This window comes from Octopus bimaculoides, chromosome 19 (genome assembly GCF_001194135.2).
Source record: "Octopus bimaculoides isolate UCB-OBI-ISO-001 chromosome 19, ASM119413v2, whole genome shotgun sequence".
NCBI lineage: Eukaryota > Metazoa > Mollusca > Cephalopoda > Octopoda > Octopodidae > Octopus > Octopus bimaculoides.
The window spans coordinates 6,719,510-6,732,841 of record NC_068999.1 but is presented as its reverse complement, the minus strand read 5'-3'; the positions used below and the strand labels follow the sequence as shown (position 1 = coordinate 6,732,841).

Here is a 13,332-nt window from a genome sequence, read left to right as displayed (position 1 = left end):
ATATATATATATATATATATATATATATACGTTTATGTGTGACACTGAATGCACATAGGGGTGTGAGTGTGTGTTTGAATGTATATGTATGACTGTAAATACATGTGTGCTTGAGACTGTGTGTGTATACAATGAGCTTCTTTCAGTTTCTGCTTATGAAATCTACGAAGACATACACATGCGCACACACACAGATTTACACTTACCAAACCTACTCGCAAGGCTTTGGTTGGCCTGGGGCTATAACAGAAGATGCTTTCCCAAAGTGCTGCACGGTGGGACTGAACCTGCAACCGCATGGGTGGGAAGCAAACTTCCTAACCACATATCCATGCCTAGGCTCACACAAAAAACAAACAAGCGTAAAAAAAAAAAACCAAAAAAACTAAACGATATTTCCCATGAAAACTTACCATACTGAATATGTGTACACTGTTGTCTTGAAACACCACATATGAAGACATCATAACGTTGTTCACGGAACAGACCAGTTTCTTCCGCTGACCCTCTGGCACTAATTTGGCACTGACCGAATATTCCTCACCATTATGCTTCACTGTGAATGTGTTACCGGTTAGGAAGACGACTTCAAAGTCTATTTCTGCAAGACAAAGTAGAAATACCATGTAGCAATGAAAGTGTGAATGTAGTAGTAGTCGTAGTATCATCACTAATTGTAGATTGGGGGTGAGAGGGTACAATACGAAGAACTGAGGTAACAGCAGTTCACAAATCAGTGAAACCATAACTGTATTTGTGCTTCAGACTCCTAATTCTTCATAATCCAGTCAACCCCTAATTCTATACGTGGTCTGATCAACCTGAACTGTTGTTTTTTCTTTTTTTTTAAATAAAAGGAGGAATACATTGAATAATTTAGGCTCTAGTTTATACCTGAATAAAAAAAAAAAAAGACAGGAAGATGGGAAGGTTACAGCCAGCCAGAACGTCTTTCATCATCGGTCAATTAAATCAGAGCAGCTCCTCCCCCTCCTTTTCTTCCTCAAAGGCAATACCACCACCACCAACAACAACAAATATAATTTTATTACCCAACCTCTTCTTTCACACTTACTTTCATCTTTATCCTGGAGTGACATTCTTTTCACTAAATTTTCATTGAGGCGAGCAGCCATGCAGTGGTTGAAGGGTGAGGTAGCATCTGTAAAGAAAGTAGTAGTAGTAGTAATAATAATAATAATCTTTTCTACTGGAGGCACAAGGCCTCAAATTTGGGGGTAGTATAAATTTAACATGGCTGAAAAACAAACTTTATACTATTCCTATATTGTTAAGTTGTCAACAGAAAGCAAGTTTTATACTGCATGCTTTTCAGCCATGTTGGCACAGAAAGCAAATTTCACATGGCTGAAAGGCATGCAGTATAAAACTTTCTTTGTGTTGACATCTTTTAAGATGGCTGAAAGGCAAGCAGTAAAATATCTGCTTTCTCTTTCTTGACCACTCATTTCGTTCTCGAAAATAATAGAATACAAAGAAAATAACATCACTGCTCTTACCACGACTGAAAGGAAGCAGTAAAAAAATTTGCGTTTCCTTTCCTATGTTTCTATTGGCTACTTAACAGCCAATGAAAGGCCAGCAGTGAAATATCAAAAAATCAATCATATATTACAGAAACGAATTATTTATTGTGGGAAAATAGTAAGGCATGCAGTGCATACATAAACCTTTTGTCCCTGGTATGTAAGTTTGTATGTATGTGTGTGTGTGTGTGAGAGAGAGAGAGAGAGAGAGAGAGGCATTCTAAGTGAAAGAATTACACAGAAGAGGAAAACTGAGGAGGATGTGGTAAGGAGTGGCATGGCACTGTGGTGAGGGTAGACCTGTCCAACCCATACCAGCTTCGAGAAACTAATGTATGATGATGACAATGGTGACGTGCACACCAAACTCACACTGCAAAGTTACATACGTACCAAAAGACCGTGCTGACATCTTGAGAGTTTGTTCCTGTTCGTGCAGGATCAATGCCACGGCTGCCTGGCAGAGGAGATTTGGTGAGAGTTTATCTGATGGGAACAACTGGGCGTAGTGTGCTGGGATGAAGTTGGTGTTCACATTGCCCTTTTTGAATTCTTCGTGTTTGCAAAGGTTCACAAGGAAATCTATGTTTGTGGAGAGACCAACAACCTGATGGAATTTCCAAGAAAAAAAAAAAAAGGAAGAGAACCATTTTTTTAAAATGATTTTTGTTTGACTTGGAATACAAAAAATAAAAAACAAAGAAACAAAAAACTAAAAATAGAACTTTAAAGTTTTTAAAAATCAATTAAAAAAGATAAGGGACATTCTTTCATATTCTGCCTAAGTATAGTTGAGTTAGCTTGGGTATAGATGTATATATCATCATCATTTAGCAGCTGCTTTCCATGCTGGCATGGGTTGGACAATTTGACTTGAGCTGGTAAGACGGACAGCTGCACCAAGCTCCAGTCTGGTTTGGCTTGGTTTTTATGACTGGATGCCCTTCCTAATGCCAACCACTCAGAGAGTGTAGTGGGTATCTTTTACCCGTTGCCAGCATGGGCCATGACTACGATTTTACTTGGCTTGATGTGTCTTCTCAGGCACAGCAGATCACCAAACCGAAAGTCTTCTTCGTTTGTCATAACCTCCGTGAGACCAACATCCAAAGATCATGTTTCACCAACTATCTGATGCCTTCTTTATTCGTTACGATCTTTTTGAACCCATTGTACACCAATACCTGGCAGGTGAGGTGCAGTATAAATGATTATGGTGCTTCATATGTGCATATGTGTCTCCTCAGGTGACTTGTGTATGTGTGTGAGTGTGTGTGTGTGTATATATATATATATATATATATATATATATATATATATATATATATATATATATATATATATATATATATATATATGCACACACTCACACATACACATACACACAAGCTGGCAGAAACGTTAGCACGCTGGGCGAAATGCTTAGCGGTATTTCGTCTGCCGCTACGTTCTGAGTTCAAATTCCGCCGAGGGCGACTTTGCCTTTCATCCTTTCGGGGTCGATTAAATAAGTACCAGTTACGCACTGGGGTCGATATAATCGACTTAATCCGTTTGTCCCCTCTGTGTGTAGCCCCTTGTGGGTAGTAAAGAAATGACACGCATACATACACACAAACATACTTCTGCACCTGCACACCTCTGCACAAACACACATACACACTCCTCTCTTTTGTGCATCAGCCAAATGTATATGTGTGTTGAATGAGCATCTGAACACCCCGTGTGTATATGTGAGAGGATTATAAAACACTCAATCTTTCATAGGATTAATATCTATCTGATGAGACTTACATGGTAGTCGACAAGGTTCGCTTGGATTTGCTTCAGGGCTGAGTCCCGGCTGTCGGACCATACAACCAGTTTGGCAATCATAGGGTCATAGTGAACAGAGACCTCATCACCTGGTCACGAAAATAATAAAAGGCTTTGATATAAATTAAAAAAGACTTTGAGAAGTGTTTAGTTTTAAGGACACACGTTAATTATGTGAAGAATTCATCAATTTATTCTAAATAAATCATAACTAAACGGAGAATTATGGAACAAAATAGAAATGGGTGCTGAAAAGTTCTTGGTTCTGAATAAAAGAAAATAAAGGAGGATCAGTTAATTATGCAGCAGCAGTAGTAGTAGTAGTAGTAGTAGTAGTAGAATCTCACCTTGTCTGACGCCAGTTTCAACTCTTGTATAGGTGCTGGTCTGTGGTGGAGACAGATAATCGAGAAAACCAGCTCCAGGCATGAAATTGTTGTTTGGGTCTTCAGCATAGATTCTAGCTTCAAATGCATGACCCTTTAAAACGAGGTCTTTCTGAGTCAATGGTAGTTGCTGCCCACTTGCAACCTGAGGAAGAAGACAGAGAAAGAGAGGGACATCATCATCGTCATTTTAATGTGTAGCGAGACATGATAGAACTATTTCATCGCTGTGGCGTAATTTAGCTGTGCTTGGGCAGACGCCAGCCAGGTAGGGTTGGCGGTGTATGAATACAAGTAACAACTTCTGTCTGACAGTGAAACATACTGATTTTGAAAACACTTGGTTAGTTGTGGCCTGGAAGTTGAACAAACAACAGTGTTTACTTCGAAGTACCACTGTTTGGATTTTCCTTTTCATCATGGAGAATTGTGCTTTAAACAGCATTAATGATTATCATCAGTATTCCAGTTTTTATAACCAACATGAAGGTTTGGTTGATTTGACAACACTCACAAGATCTGAAAAAATCTTATTCTGGTTATTATAACAAATTCAGAATCTTGACAAAGAAGAAAGCCTTAGCGGTTCTTTCAGTATAATTACAGAAATGTTATTTCTCTTTATAACCACTTTGAAGATAATGCTTCTTTAACAGTCCTAGCGTCCTTATTGTATTCCTGTTATACAACTTTAACAGCGCAGGAGTGGCTGTGTGGTAAGTAGCTTGCTTATCAACCACATGGTTCTGGGTTCAATCCCACTGTGTGGCACTTTGGGCAAGTGTCTTCTACTATAGCCTCAGGCCAACCAAAGCCTTGTGAGTGGATTTGGTAGACGGAAACTGAAAGAAGCCCGTCGTATATATGTACATGTATATATATATATATATGTGTTTGTGTGCCTGTGTTTGTCCCACCAACATTGCTTGACAACCGATGCTGGGGGGAAACTGAAAGAAGCCCATTGTATATATATATATGTAGGTAAATTTTGGGAAGCATACCTGCATGTGTTTCTCTAAGAAAAAAAAACCTTGGATTTTTTTGTGTGGAATCAAGCACCCCTGACCTCCTAATGTGCTGCAAACCCCTTATTTTTGTTTGGAAAAAAAAAAGCTGGGGGTGGGAAACTGGACCCCTCCTATTCCTGAATCATTGGAAATTTATATGTATATATATTTATGTGTGTGTGTCTGTGTTTGTCTCCCCCTACCATTGCTTGACAACTAATGTTGGTGTGTTTACGTCTCCATAACCTAGCAGTCCAGCAAAAGAAACTGATAGAATAAGTACTAGGCTTACAAAGAATAAGACTATATATATATACAGGCACAGGCGTGGCTGTGTGGTAAGAAGCTTGCTTCAGTCCACTACATGACACCTTGGGCTGTGTGGTAAGAAACTTGCTTCCTAACTACATGGTTCCAGGTTCAGTCACACTGCTGCACAGCAGTGGGACTGGATGATAGACTATGGTAATGACGATAATAGCATGATGGTCGTGATGATGATGGTAATAATAGTGTTGATGATGATGATGATGATGATGAGAAAGGGGAGGACGATGGTGATAATGAGAAACGCCAACTGACCTTTATCTGCCATTCAACGAGGTCAGTGTTGGTGATCATCTCGGTGATGGGGTGCTCCACCTGTAGTCGAGTGTTCATCTCCATGAAATAGAAGTTGAAGTTCTCATCCATTACAAACTCCACAGTGCCTAATGGAGGGAAGGAACAAAAACCACAAACAAAAGACATTGAATAATTAAAAAAAATAATAACACATAACAAGGCAAAATAAATACATAACGAATGAAGAGAAAAACAAAGAATAAATAAACAAGTACTTGACCACTGTTGGGTCAACAAGATTGACTTTCTAACTAAAAGATCAGAAAATCTAATTCTATCCCAGAACCATTCTGATTCCTTAGCCAAGGTACCACAATCCCAATGACTCAGTATATGTACCTATGTACCTGATAATGTATACAGTATGGCTAAGAAGCTTTGTTTCCTAACTACGTGGTTCTAGGTAGAGAACAGACAAGGTAGTGCCCCATAGGATGGCCTGCTTCTCCGTACTATGGAAGTGATTGGGTTCATCTTGTAGCCCCATCAGACCAAAGCAATTTCTGATCATTCCTGTTTCCATTCTCAGGTGACTGAAATGTCTTCCAGTGAATCCATGATGCTTCTAAGCCAGAAGGTGGGTCTTTAACAGGTGAGACTCCGATGACAATTGTAGGAGGGCCGTTCTCAAGCTTTTCTGGTTTCTTCCTGAGATAGTTAGGGGCTAGACAAGGTTGAGGAAGCTGCTTCTTGACTGCAGTCATTGGTCAGAAGACCGGCATCTATGGAAGAGATGGTATTCATCACTGGCAGCCTTTGTCATCTGAACTTTACTGGCCACTGTCCATCTGATATTAGCAGGGGCAATGCCAAAGAGGAGGTGCAGGTTCCTTGTGTTGGTGGGTTTCCTGCAACCAGTGATCAGTGGGCAGGTGTTGTTCAACACTGGGTCACGCTTCTAGGCAGGAGTTGATCTCTCCCAGACAGGACATGCATAATCTGCAGAGGAATAACACAAGACCAGGGCAACAGATCTTAATGTGTACATTGTGGTTCCCCATTTTACAGTTGATGAGTTTCCATAGGATATTGTTTTGGACCCCAGCTTTCAATTTAGTGTTTCTCTCAACACACACCTGGAACAGTATCCAGGTGTGTGAAGTGAGAAAGCATTTTTGTTTTCTAGGTGTGTAAATTACATACCTGCTCCGACATAATTAACAGCCTTGGCAGCCTTCACAGCAGCTTCTCCTAATGACTTTCTTACTTCATCAGACACACCTGGCTTTATTTATCAAAACAGAAAAACGAAATATAAAGGTAAAGGTGAAAAAAAATAATATTAAATTTAAAAAAAACATACAATTAAGGTTACTTACATATAAAAATCAAAAGGAATAACAAAATACTAATAAAAAATATAAAAGAAAATAATAATTAACACTTTGATGATAATTTTGAGTTCAGTCCCAGTGTGGTAGTTTGGACATGTGCCTTCTACTAAAGCCCCAAACCAACCAAAGCCTTGTGACTGGATTTGGTAGATGGAAACTGAAAGAAGCCCATCATACATACATGTGTGTGTGTGTGTGCACTGGTGCCATGTAAAAGGTACCCAGTACACTCAGTAATACTGTTGGTGTCAGGAAGGGCAACCAACCATAGAAATCATGCCTAACCAGACTGGAGTCTGGTGCAGCGCCCCCTAGCTTGCCAGCTCTGGTCACACTGTCTAACCCATGCCAGCATGGATTAGATGGTGCGATGATGATGATGATGAATGACCACAGCTAGAATATCTTTGGTCGTAGCTCTGATGAAGCAGAACTGACCTGGGGTGGGGTAGGGGATTAAATATCCAGGGCAACGTTCTCTGGGGTTAAAAATAATAGCAAAATATAAGAAAACAGATCTACAATACATACAGCTGGAGCTTCTTCAATAATTTTCTGGTGTCGTCGCTGGACACTGCAATCTCTTTCAAATAAATAAACATAGTTGCCATGTTTGTCGCCAAACACCTGGACTTCTACATGTCTGCAAGTGAATGAGATGGAAGACAGTCAGAGCGGTATTCAAGGTGGCCATATCCGGCCCAAAATATTCTACCTGTTTTATGTTCAAACCAGCTAGATCTGGCCTCTCATGTCTACCCTACAGTGTCATTTTAAAAATAAACAGGTGTAAGAGTGGCTGTGTGGTAAGTAGCTTGCTTATGAACCACATGGTTCCAGGTTCAGTCCCACTGCGTGGCACCTTGGGCAAGTGTCTTCTACTATAGCTTCGAGCCAACCAGCCTTGTGAGTGGATTTGGTAGACGGAAACTGAAAGAAGCCCGTCGTATATATGTATATGTGTGTGTATGTATTTGTGTGTCTGTGCTTGTCCCTCCCAACATCGCTTGACAACCGATGCTGGTGTGTTTACGTCCACGTAACTTAGAGGTTTGGCAAAAGAGACCGATAGAATAAGTACTAGGCTTACACAGAATAAGTCCTGGGGTTGATTTGCTCGACTAAAGGCGGTGCTCCAGCATGGCCACAGTCGAATGACTGAAGCAAGTAAAAGAGTCTCATCATTGAAATCGCAAAGCTACAAGATAATGCAGGATTAATTCAAAACAATCTGAATAAACAACAATTTGCACTTAACAAAGGAATCTGAATGCAAAAGGTTTACCAAAATAAAGTAGCAGAACTTGGCGTCTGCACAAGAACATCCAGAAAATAGCAAGACTAAGAATTGTACACATATCACAGAGAATAAACAAAAATAAGAACTGGGAATCAATTTGTTGAGCTAAACCTTTAAAGGTAGTGCTCCAGCATGGTTGCGGTCCAATGCCTAAGGCACATAAAGGATAAAAGAGAGAATGTAATGCTTCTACAATGCATTGGAAACCTATAATTGCTTCCAACATAGGCACAAAGCTAAAGAGTAAAAGACCTGCTTCAGTCATGAATGACCCTGGGATTGAACCTAGAAAGTTCCCCTCCAAGGCACAAGTCCGAGCAGTCACCCTCCCTTCTCTGTGCCACTGATGTTATCCAAGGGAAAAGCAAAGGGGCCGATACAGCTTGGCACCAGTGACACCGTGTCTCATTTCTACAGCTGAGTGAACTGGAGCAACGTGAAACAAGGTGTCTTGCTCAAGAACATAACACACAGCCTGATCTGGGAATTGAACTCACTACCTCATGATTGTGAGCCAGACACTCTAACCACTGAGCCATACACCTCACAAATTAGAAAATGTAGTCTAGGATAGTCATGTCTAGAACGTCTTTAATCAAAGGTTTGCTTGATTAGAACTGACTTGAGAAGTAGACATCAACAACATACTGAGGTTCCTGGAGACAGTGTTCATATAAAGGTTATGGATGTTCTAGAACAGGCCTGGCCAACTTGAATTACATTGCGGGCCACTTTAATGACAGACAGTCTTTTGAGGGCTGCTTGTATCCCGACAGAATTGAAAGCCTTTTGCTTTCTCATGCTATCATTACAATAATAAATGAATGATCGTTTATTCAACATGAAACATTATCGTTGCAAAAACAGCAATATCTTTCTTTTTTACTTTTCATTACAATCTTTAATTTCTGATAAAATTTTAAAAATGTCTGTTTCAATAGACCCATTTCAAGAAAGTATTGAGTGGGCCTCAGGTTGGCCGGCCCTGTTCTAGAATGTCGAAGACACACACCTTGGATTTATAATGAATTTCTCCATAAGCATGACATCATCAGCAAAAGACTTCATGGCTTCTCTTCGAGCAGATTCCAGCTGTTCTTCAAAATCTGCTGCACTTTCTGCTATTCTCATGCCCTGTTGATGAGTAAAAGATAACGACAGATCAAAGCAGAACTGCTTGAGTCTAAAGATAGAATGGATGTAGACATAGCCAAGAAATTGAATAAACAAATGTAATCAATCAAAATTCTCCATCACAGCTTGCCATTCAACAAAACTCATCTTACCTTAGGAAATTCTAACTTAACAAAGACCTTATTTACATTATTTACATTTGACGGATATTTGTCCTCATCTTGTTTGTTGTTAACATAACGTTTCAGCTGATATACCCTCCAGCCTTCATCAGGTGTCTTTGGGAAATTTCAAACCTGGGTTCTCATTCCTAAGGTATTTTTCGATGTTATTATTATTATCATTTGGCAGACGGAAACTGAAAATAGCCTGTTGTATATATATGTATACATATTTATATATGTGTGTATGTTTGTGTTTGTCTCCCCACCCCTGCCATCGCTTGACAACTGATGCTGGTGCATTTACCTCCCTGTAACTTAGCGGTTCAGCATAAGAGACCGATAGAATAAGTACTAGGCTTACAAAGAATAAACCCTGGGGTCAATTTGTTCAACTAAAGGTGGTGCTCCAGCATGACCACAGCCAAATGACTGAAACAAGTAAAAGAATATAAGTACACACACACACACAGAAGCTAACCTTGAGGAATATTACTTTGCTTGGGAACAGGTGAGAGTTGGCAACAGGAAGAGCATCCAGCCATAGGCAATCAGCCTCAACACAATCCAACCAACCCACGCATGCATGGAAATGTGGATGTCAAAATGACAATGATCACACACACACACACACACACATAGCAGACACATTTCTCCAGTTCCTTATTTTTTTATTGCCCACAAGGGGCTAAACATAGAGGGGACAAACAAGGACAGAGAAAGGGATTAAGTCGATTACATCGACCCCAGTGCGTAACTGGTACTGATTTAATTGACCCCGAAAGGATGAAAGGCAAAGTCGACCTCGGCGGAATTTGAACGCAGAACATAAAGAGAGAGACAAAATACTGCTAAGCATTTCGCCCGGTGTGCTAACGTTTCTGCCATCTCGCCGCCTTATCATTTGTCCAGAGTTTGTCTATTAGTTTCCCTCACAAGCTGCCAGTCAACCTGTCAGTCAATGTTAGTCGACAACAATCACACAGTGGAATTGAAATCCTAACCTCATTTTTACAAGGTGAAAATAACAAAAAAAAAAGAAAAAAATGAGAAAGAAGAAAAGAATGAAGAGGAAAAGGCTATAGTATAGCACTAGTTACCTTGCCACCACCCCCTCTCACAGCTTTTATCATGACAGGGAATCCAATTTTCTCTGCTTCTTCCTTCAGTTTGCTATTACTTTGTTCTTCTCCGTGATAACCTTCGATAATAGGAACCCCAGCGTTTGACATGATGTTCTTGGAAGTACTGGAATTAAATGTGAGAGAAAAGAAGATAATTGGTTGAAGTGATTTCATTCACTGACGAGATATCTAATTACGATAATAATCACTCAAACACTCTTAAACGTCATTAAACATTATTCTACTGGGTTCAGTCTTTTGACTGACGCCATCCCCAAGCATAACTACCTGCTTCAACACACAGTTTCACATAAAGAATCTTGCAAGACAAATTCATAAATGTAAGTATTGACATTATATTCTAAATACACACCTGATTACAAAATACTACATAAATTCTAAACAGCACAACCCCAAATGTAGTCAATAGAAATTCTCCATAACACCTTGCTATCACAGCCTTGCTATACAACGCAATTAGCGTTCAACAGAACACATCTTACCATAGAAAATTTTAACTACTTAACAGAGACCTATGCAAAACCAAGAGAAACTCTTATGTACCACAATCTGGTGATGGCTTAGCTGGCCAAAACTTCGAAGTCACTGTCAATACTACTCTCATTAAAGACGTGTGTGTGTGTGTGTGTGTGTGTGTGTGTGTGTGTATTGTCATTACCTTTTAATACCCATATCTCTGATAGCAGATGCTGGTGGACCAATGAATGTAACTCCTTCACTTTCACATTGCTCAGCAAATTCAGCATTTTCAGACAGGAACCCATAGCCAGGGTGTATGGCCTAGAAGAAAATGAAGACAATGGGATGAAGTGCTAAATGGATATTTCAAATCCAAGAGGTGTACGAGAGTGATGGATTTAGAATAGAAGATTCTGCCAGTCTTGGTTGACTATAAATCTGCATCTGTATTTACCTGCTGGGACAAGGGCTTTTTTTTTCGTTAAGGGAGATGTGGTGATTTGTTGTACTTGATAAGATGAATCAAGCTAAGTGAAATTGGCTCGAATTAGTGAAGGCTTAGCAAAAAAGAAATCTGTAGAAGGGTGGAGATAGTGGTGCAGAGAACATACCTTGGCACCGGAGAGCTTTGCAATGTTCAAGATCTTCTCATGCTGGAGGTAGCTAAGCTGGGAAGCTGCTGGTCCAATGTGGTGAGCTTCATCTGCCTGGAATCAAATGCAACAATGTAAAAAGAAAAACAATTTAAAAGAGTTCAAAGCATGGAAAGAGCATCATCATTATATGTCCACTAGCTGGCAACCTGACATAAAAAATAATGTAGTATTTTATATATAAAGTAGTCTCCCTGTAAAGTTCTGAGGAGGAAGTAATGACTTTCTGGAAATTTCTGGGGAGAGATTAGATAGAAAGCTCCAGGGATGGTGACGAGATTACCTGGAAAAATCTGAGGGTGGGAAGAGATTACCTGGAAAATTTGAGGATGGGGATGAGATTACCCGGAAAATCCAAGGATAGGGACGAGATTACCTGGAAAATCCGAGGATGGGTGGAGGCTTCGTGGAAGGTTCAGAAGAATAACCTTCTGGAAAGTTCCAAGGAGGAAGAAGCAGCTGTTATACAATGACAATGGAGGTAAAAAGAACAAATAGGAAATACACTTACCATGGCTGCATGCATGGAATTGCGGTCTGCCTCGCTGAACACAGCAACAGAACGAATCCCCATTTTGCGTGCAGTCCGGATCACGCGGCATGCTATCTCACCTCTGTTGGCTACAAGTATTTTATCGATGAGGCGAGACACTATGTGGAGATAAAGAGATAGAGGTAAAAAGAGAGTAAGTAAAATAAACATAATTATATAAACAAATATAAAATACAGTCAGAAACAAATGTTAGTTGATTAGTAGGTGCAGGTGTGGCTGAGTGCTGTATGGGGAATCTGTACACCTCACTGATTGGCTAAGTGGACTATAGTAGTTAGTATAAATGAGCATTACACAGAACTATCTGGGAAGAGTGTCATAGGAGCAGTCATGGTGTAGAGGTCCTAGGAATTACTGAATAGAGATATCGTGGAGTGCTTGTTGAGGATACACAGTTGGAGAGTAATAAGAGAACATCAGGAACATTTGATATTATAACAGTTCAGGCGCAGGAGTGGCTGTGTGGTAAGTAGCTTGCTTACCAACCACATGGTTCCGGGTTCATTCCCACTGCGTGGCACCTTGGGCAAGTGGTTAGAGTGTTGGGCTCACAATCGTAAGGTTGTGAGTTCAATTCCCAGACCAGCCTGTGTGTTGTGTTCTTGAGCAAGACACTTTATTTCATGTTGCTCCAGTTCACTCAGCTGTAGAAATGAGTTGCGACGTCACCGGTGCCAAGCTGTATCGGCCCCTTTGCCTTTCCCTTGGGTAATATTGATGGTGTGAAGAGGGGAGTCTGGTATGTATGGGCAACTGCTGGTTTTCCATAAACAACTTTGCCTGGACTTGTGCCTTGGGGGTGGACTTTCTAGGTGCAATTCCGTGGTCATTCATGACCAAAGGGGGTCTTTATCCTAGGAGCAGGTGAAGGTTGGCGAAAAGAAAGGCCATCCAACTATAGAAAATCCGCTACGAGCTTGCACTCTGCTGGCAGAGACCTCAGGATCGTTGAAAGGGCATAAAGCCATCACATTGCAACAGAATTAGTGAGAGAGAGGGAGGTAGAGAGACGAGGAGAGAGAGGAGGAGGAGAGAGAGAAGGAGAAAGGGCGGGAGAGGCAGAGATTAAGAGAGAAAATGTTTATGAATTATACACTCACCCGTCATTTCTGTTGGAAGTCAGGAATTCCAGAAACCCTACAAAATACAATATATAATGTGTGTATATATATATATATATATATATATATAATTATGTGTATGTGTATAT

The 13,332-nt window shown here is 40.3% G+C and overlaps 1 protein-coding gene across 2 annotated transcripts in view; it reads right to left on the bottom strand.

Moving 5' to 3' along the window:
• Positions 1–13,332, bottom strand: part of LOC106878349 (methylcrotonoyl-CoA carboxylase subunit alpha, mitochondrial) — a 16,066-nt gene that overhangs the window by 1,171 nt on the left and 1,563 nt on the right. For both annotated transcript variants that reach the window (XM_014927539.2, XM_014927540.2), the window contains exons 2-15: positions 13,223–13,259; positions 12,080–12,219; positions 11,527–11,622; positions 11,115–11,236; positions 10,412–10,559; positions 9,029–9,150; positions 7,248–7,359; positions 6,526–6,607; positions 5,341–5,468; positions 3,710–3,893; positions 3,342–3,451; positions 1,941–2,154; positions 1,076–1,162; positions 414–601 (exon numbers count right to left, since the gene is read on the bottom strand). In XM_014927539.2, coding sequence (XP_014783025.1) covers positions 414–601; positions 1,076–1,162; positions 1,941–2,154; positions 3,342–3,451; positions 3,710–3,893; positions 5,341–5,468; positions 6,526–6,607; positions 7,248–7,359; positions 9,029–9,150; positions 10,412–10,559; positions 11,115–11,236; positions 11,527–11,622; positions 12,080–12,219; positions 13,223–13,229 — 1,740 coding nt within the window. In that variant the 5' untranslated portion in view covers positions 13,230–13,259. The remainder of the gene's footprint in view (positions 1–413; positions 602–1,075; positions 1,163–1,940; positions 2,155–3,341; positions 3,452–3,709; positions 3,894–5,340; positions 5,469–6,525; positions 6,608–7,247; positions 7,360–9,028; positions 9,151–10,411; positions 10,560–11,114; positions 11,237–11,526; positions 11,623–12,079; positions 12,220–13,222; positions 13,260–13,332) is intronic.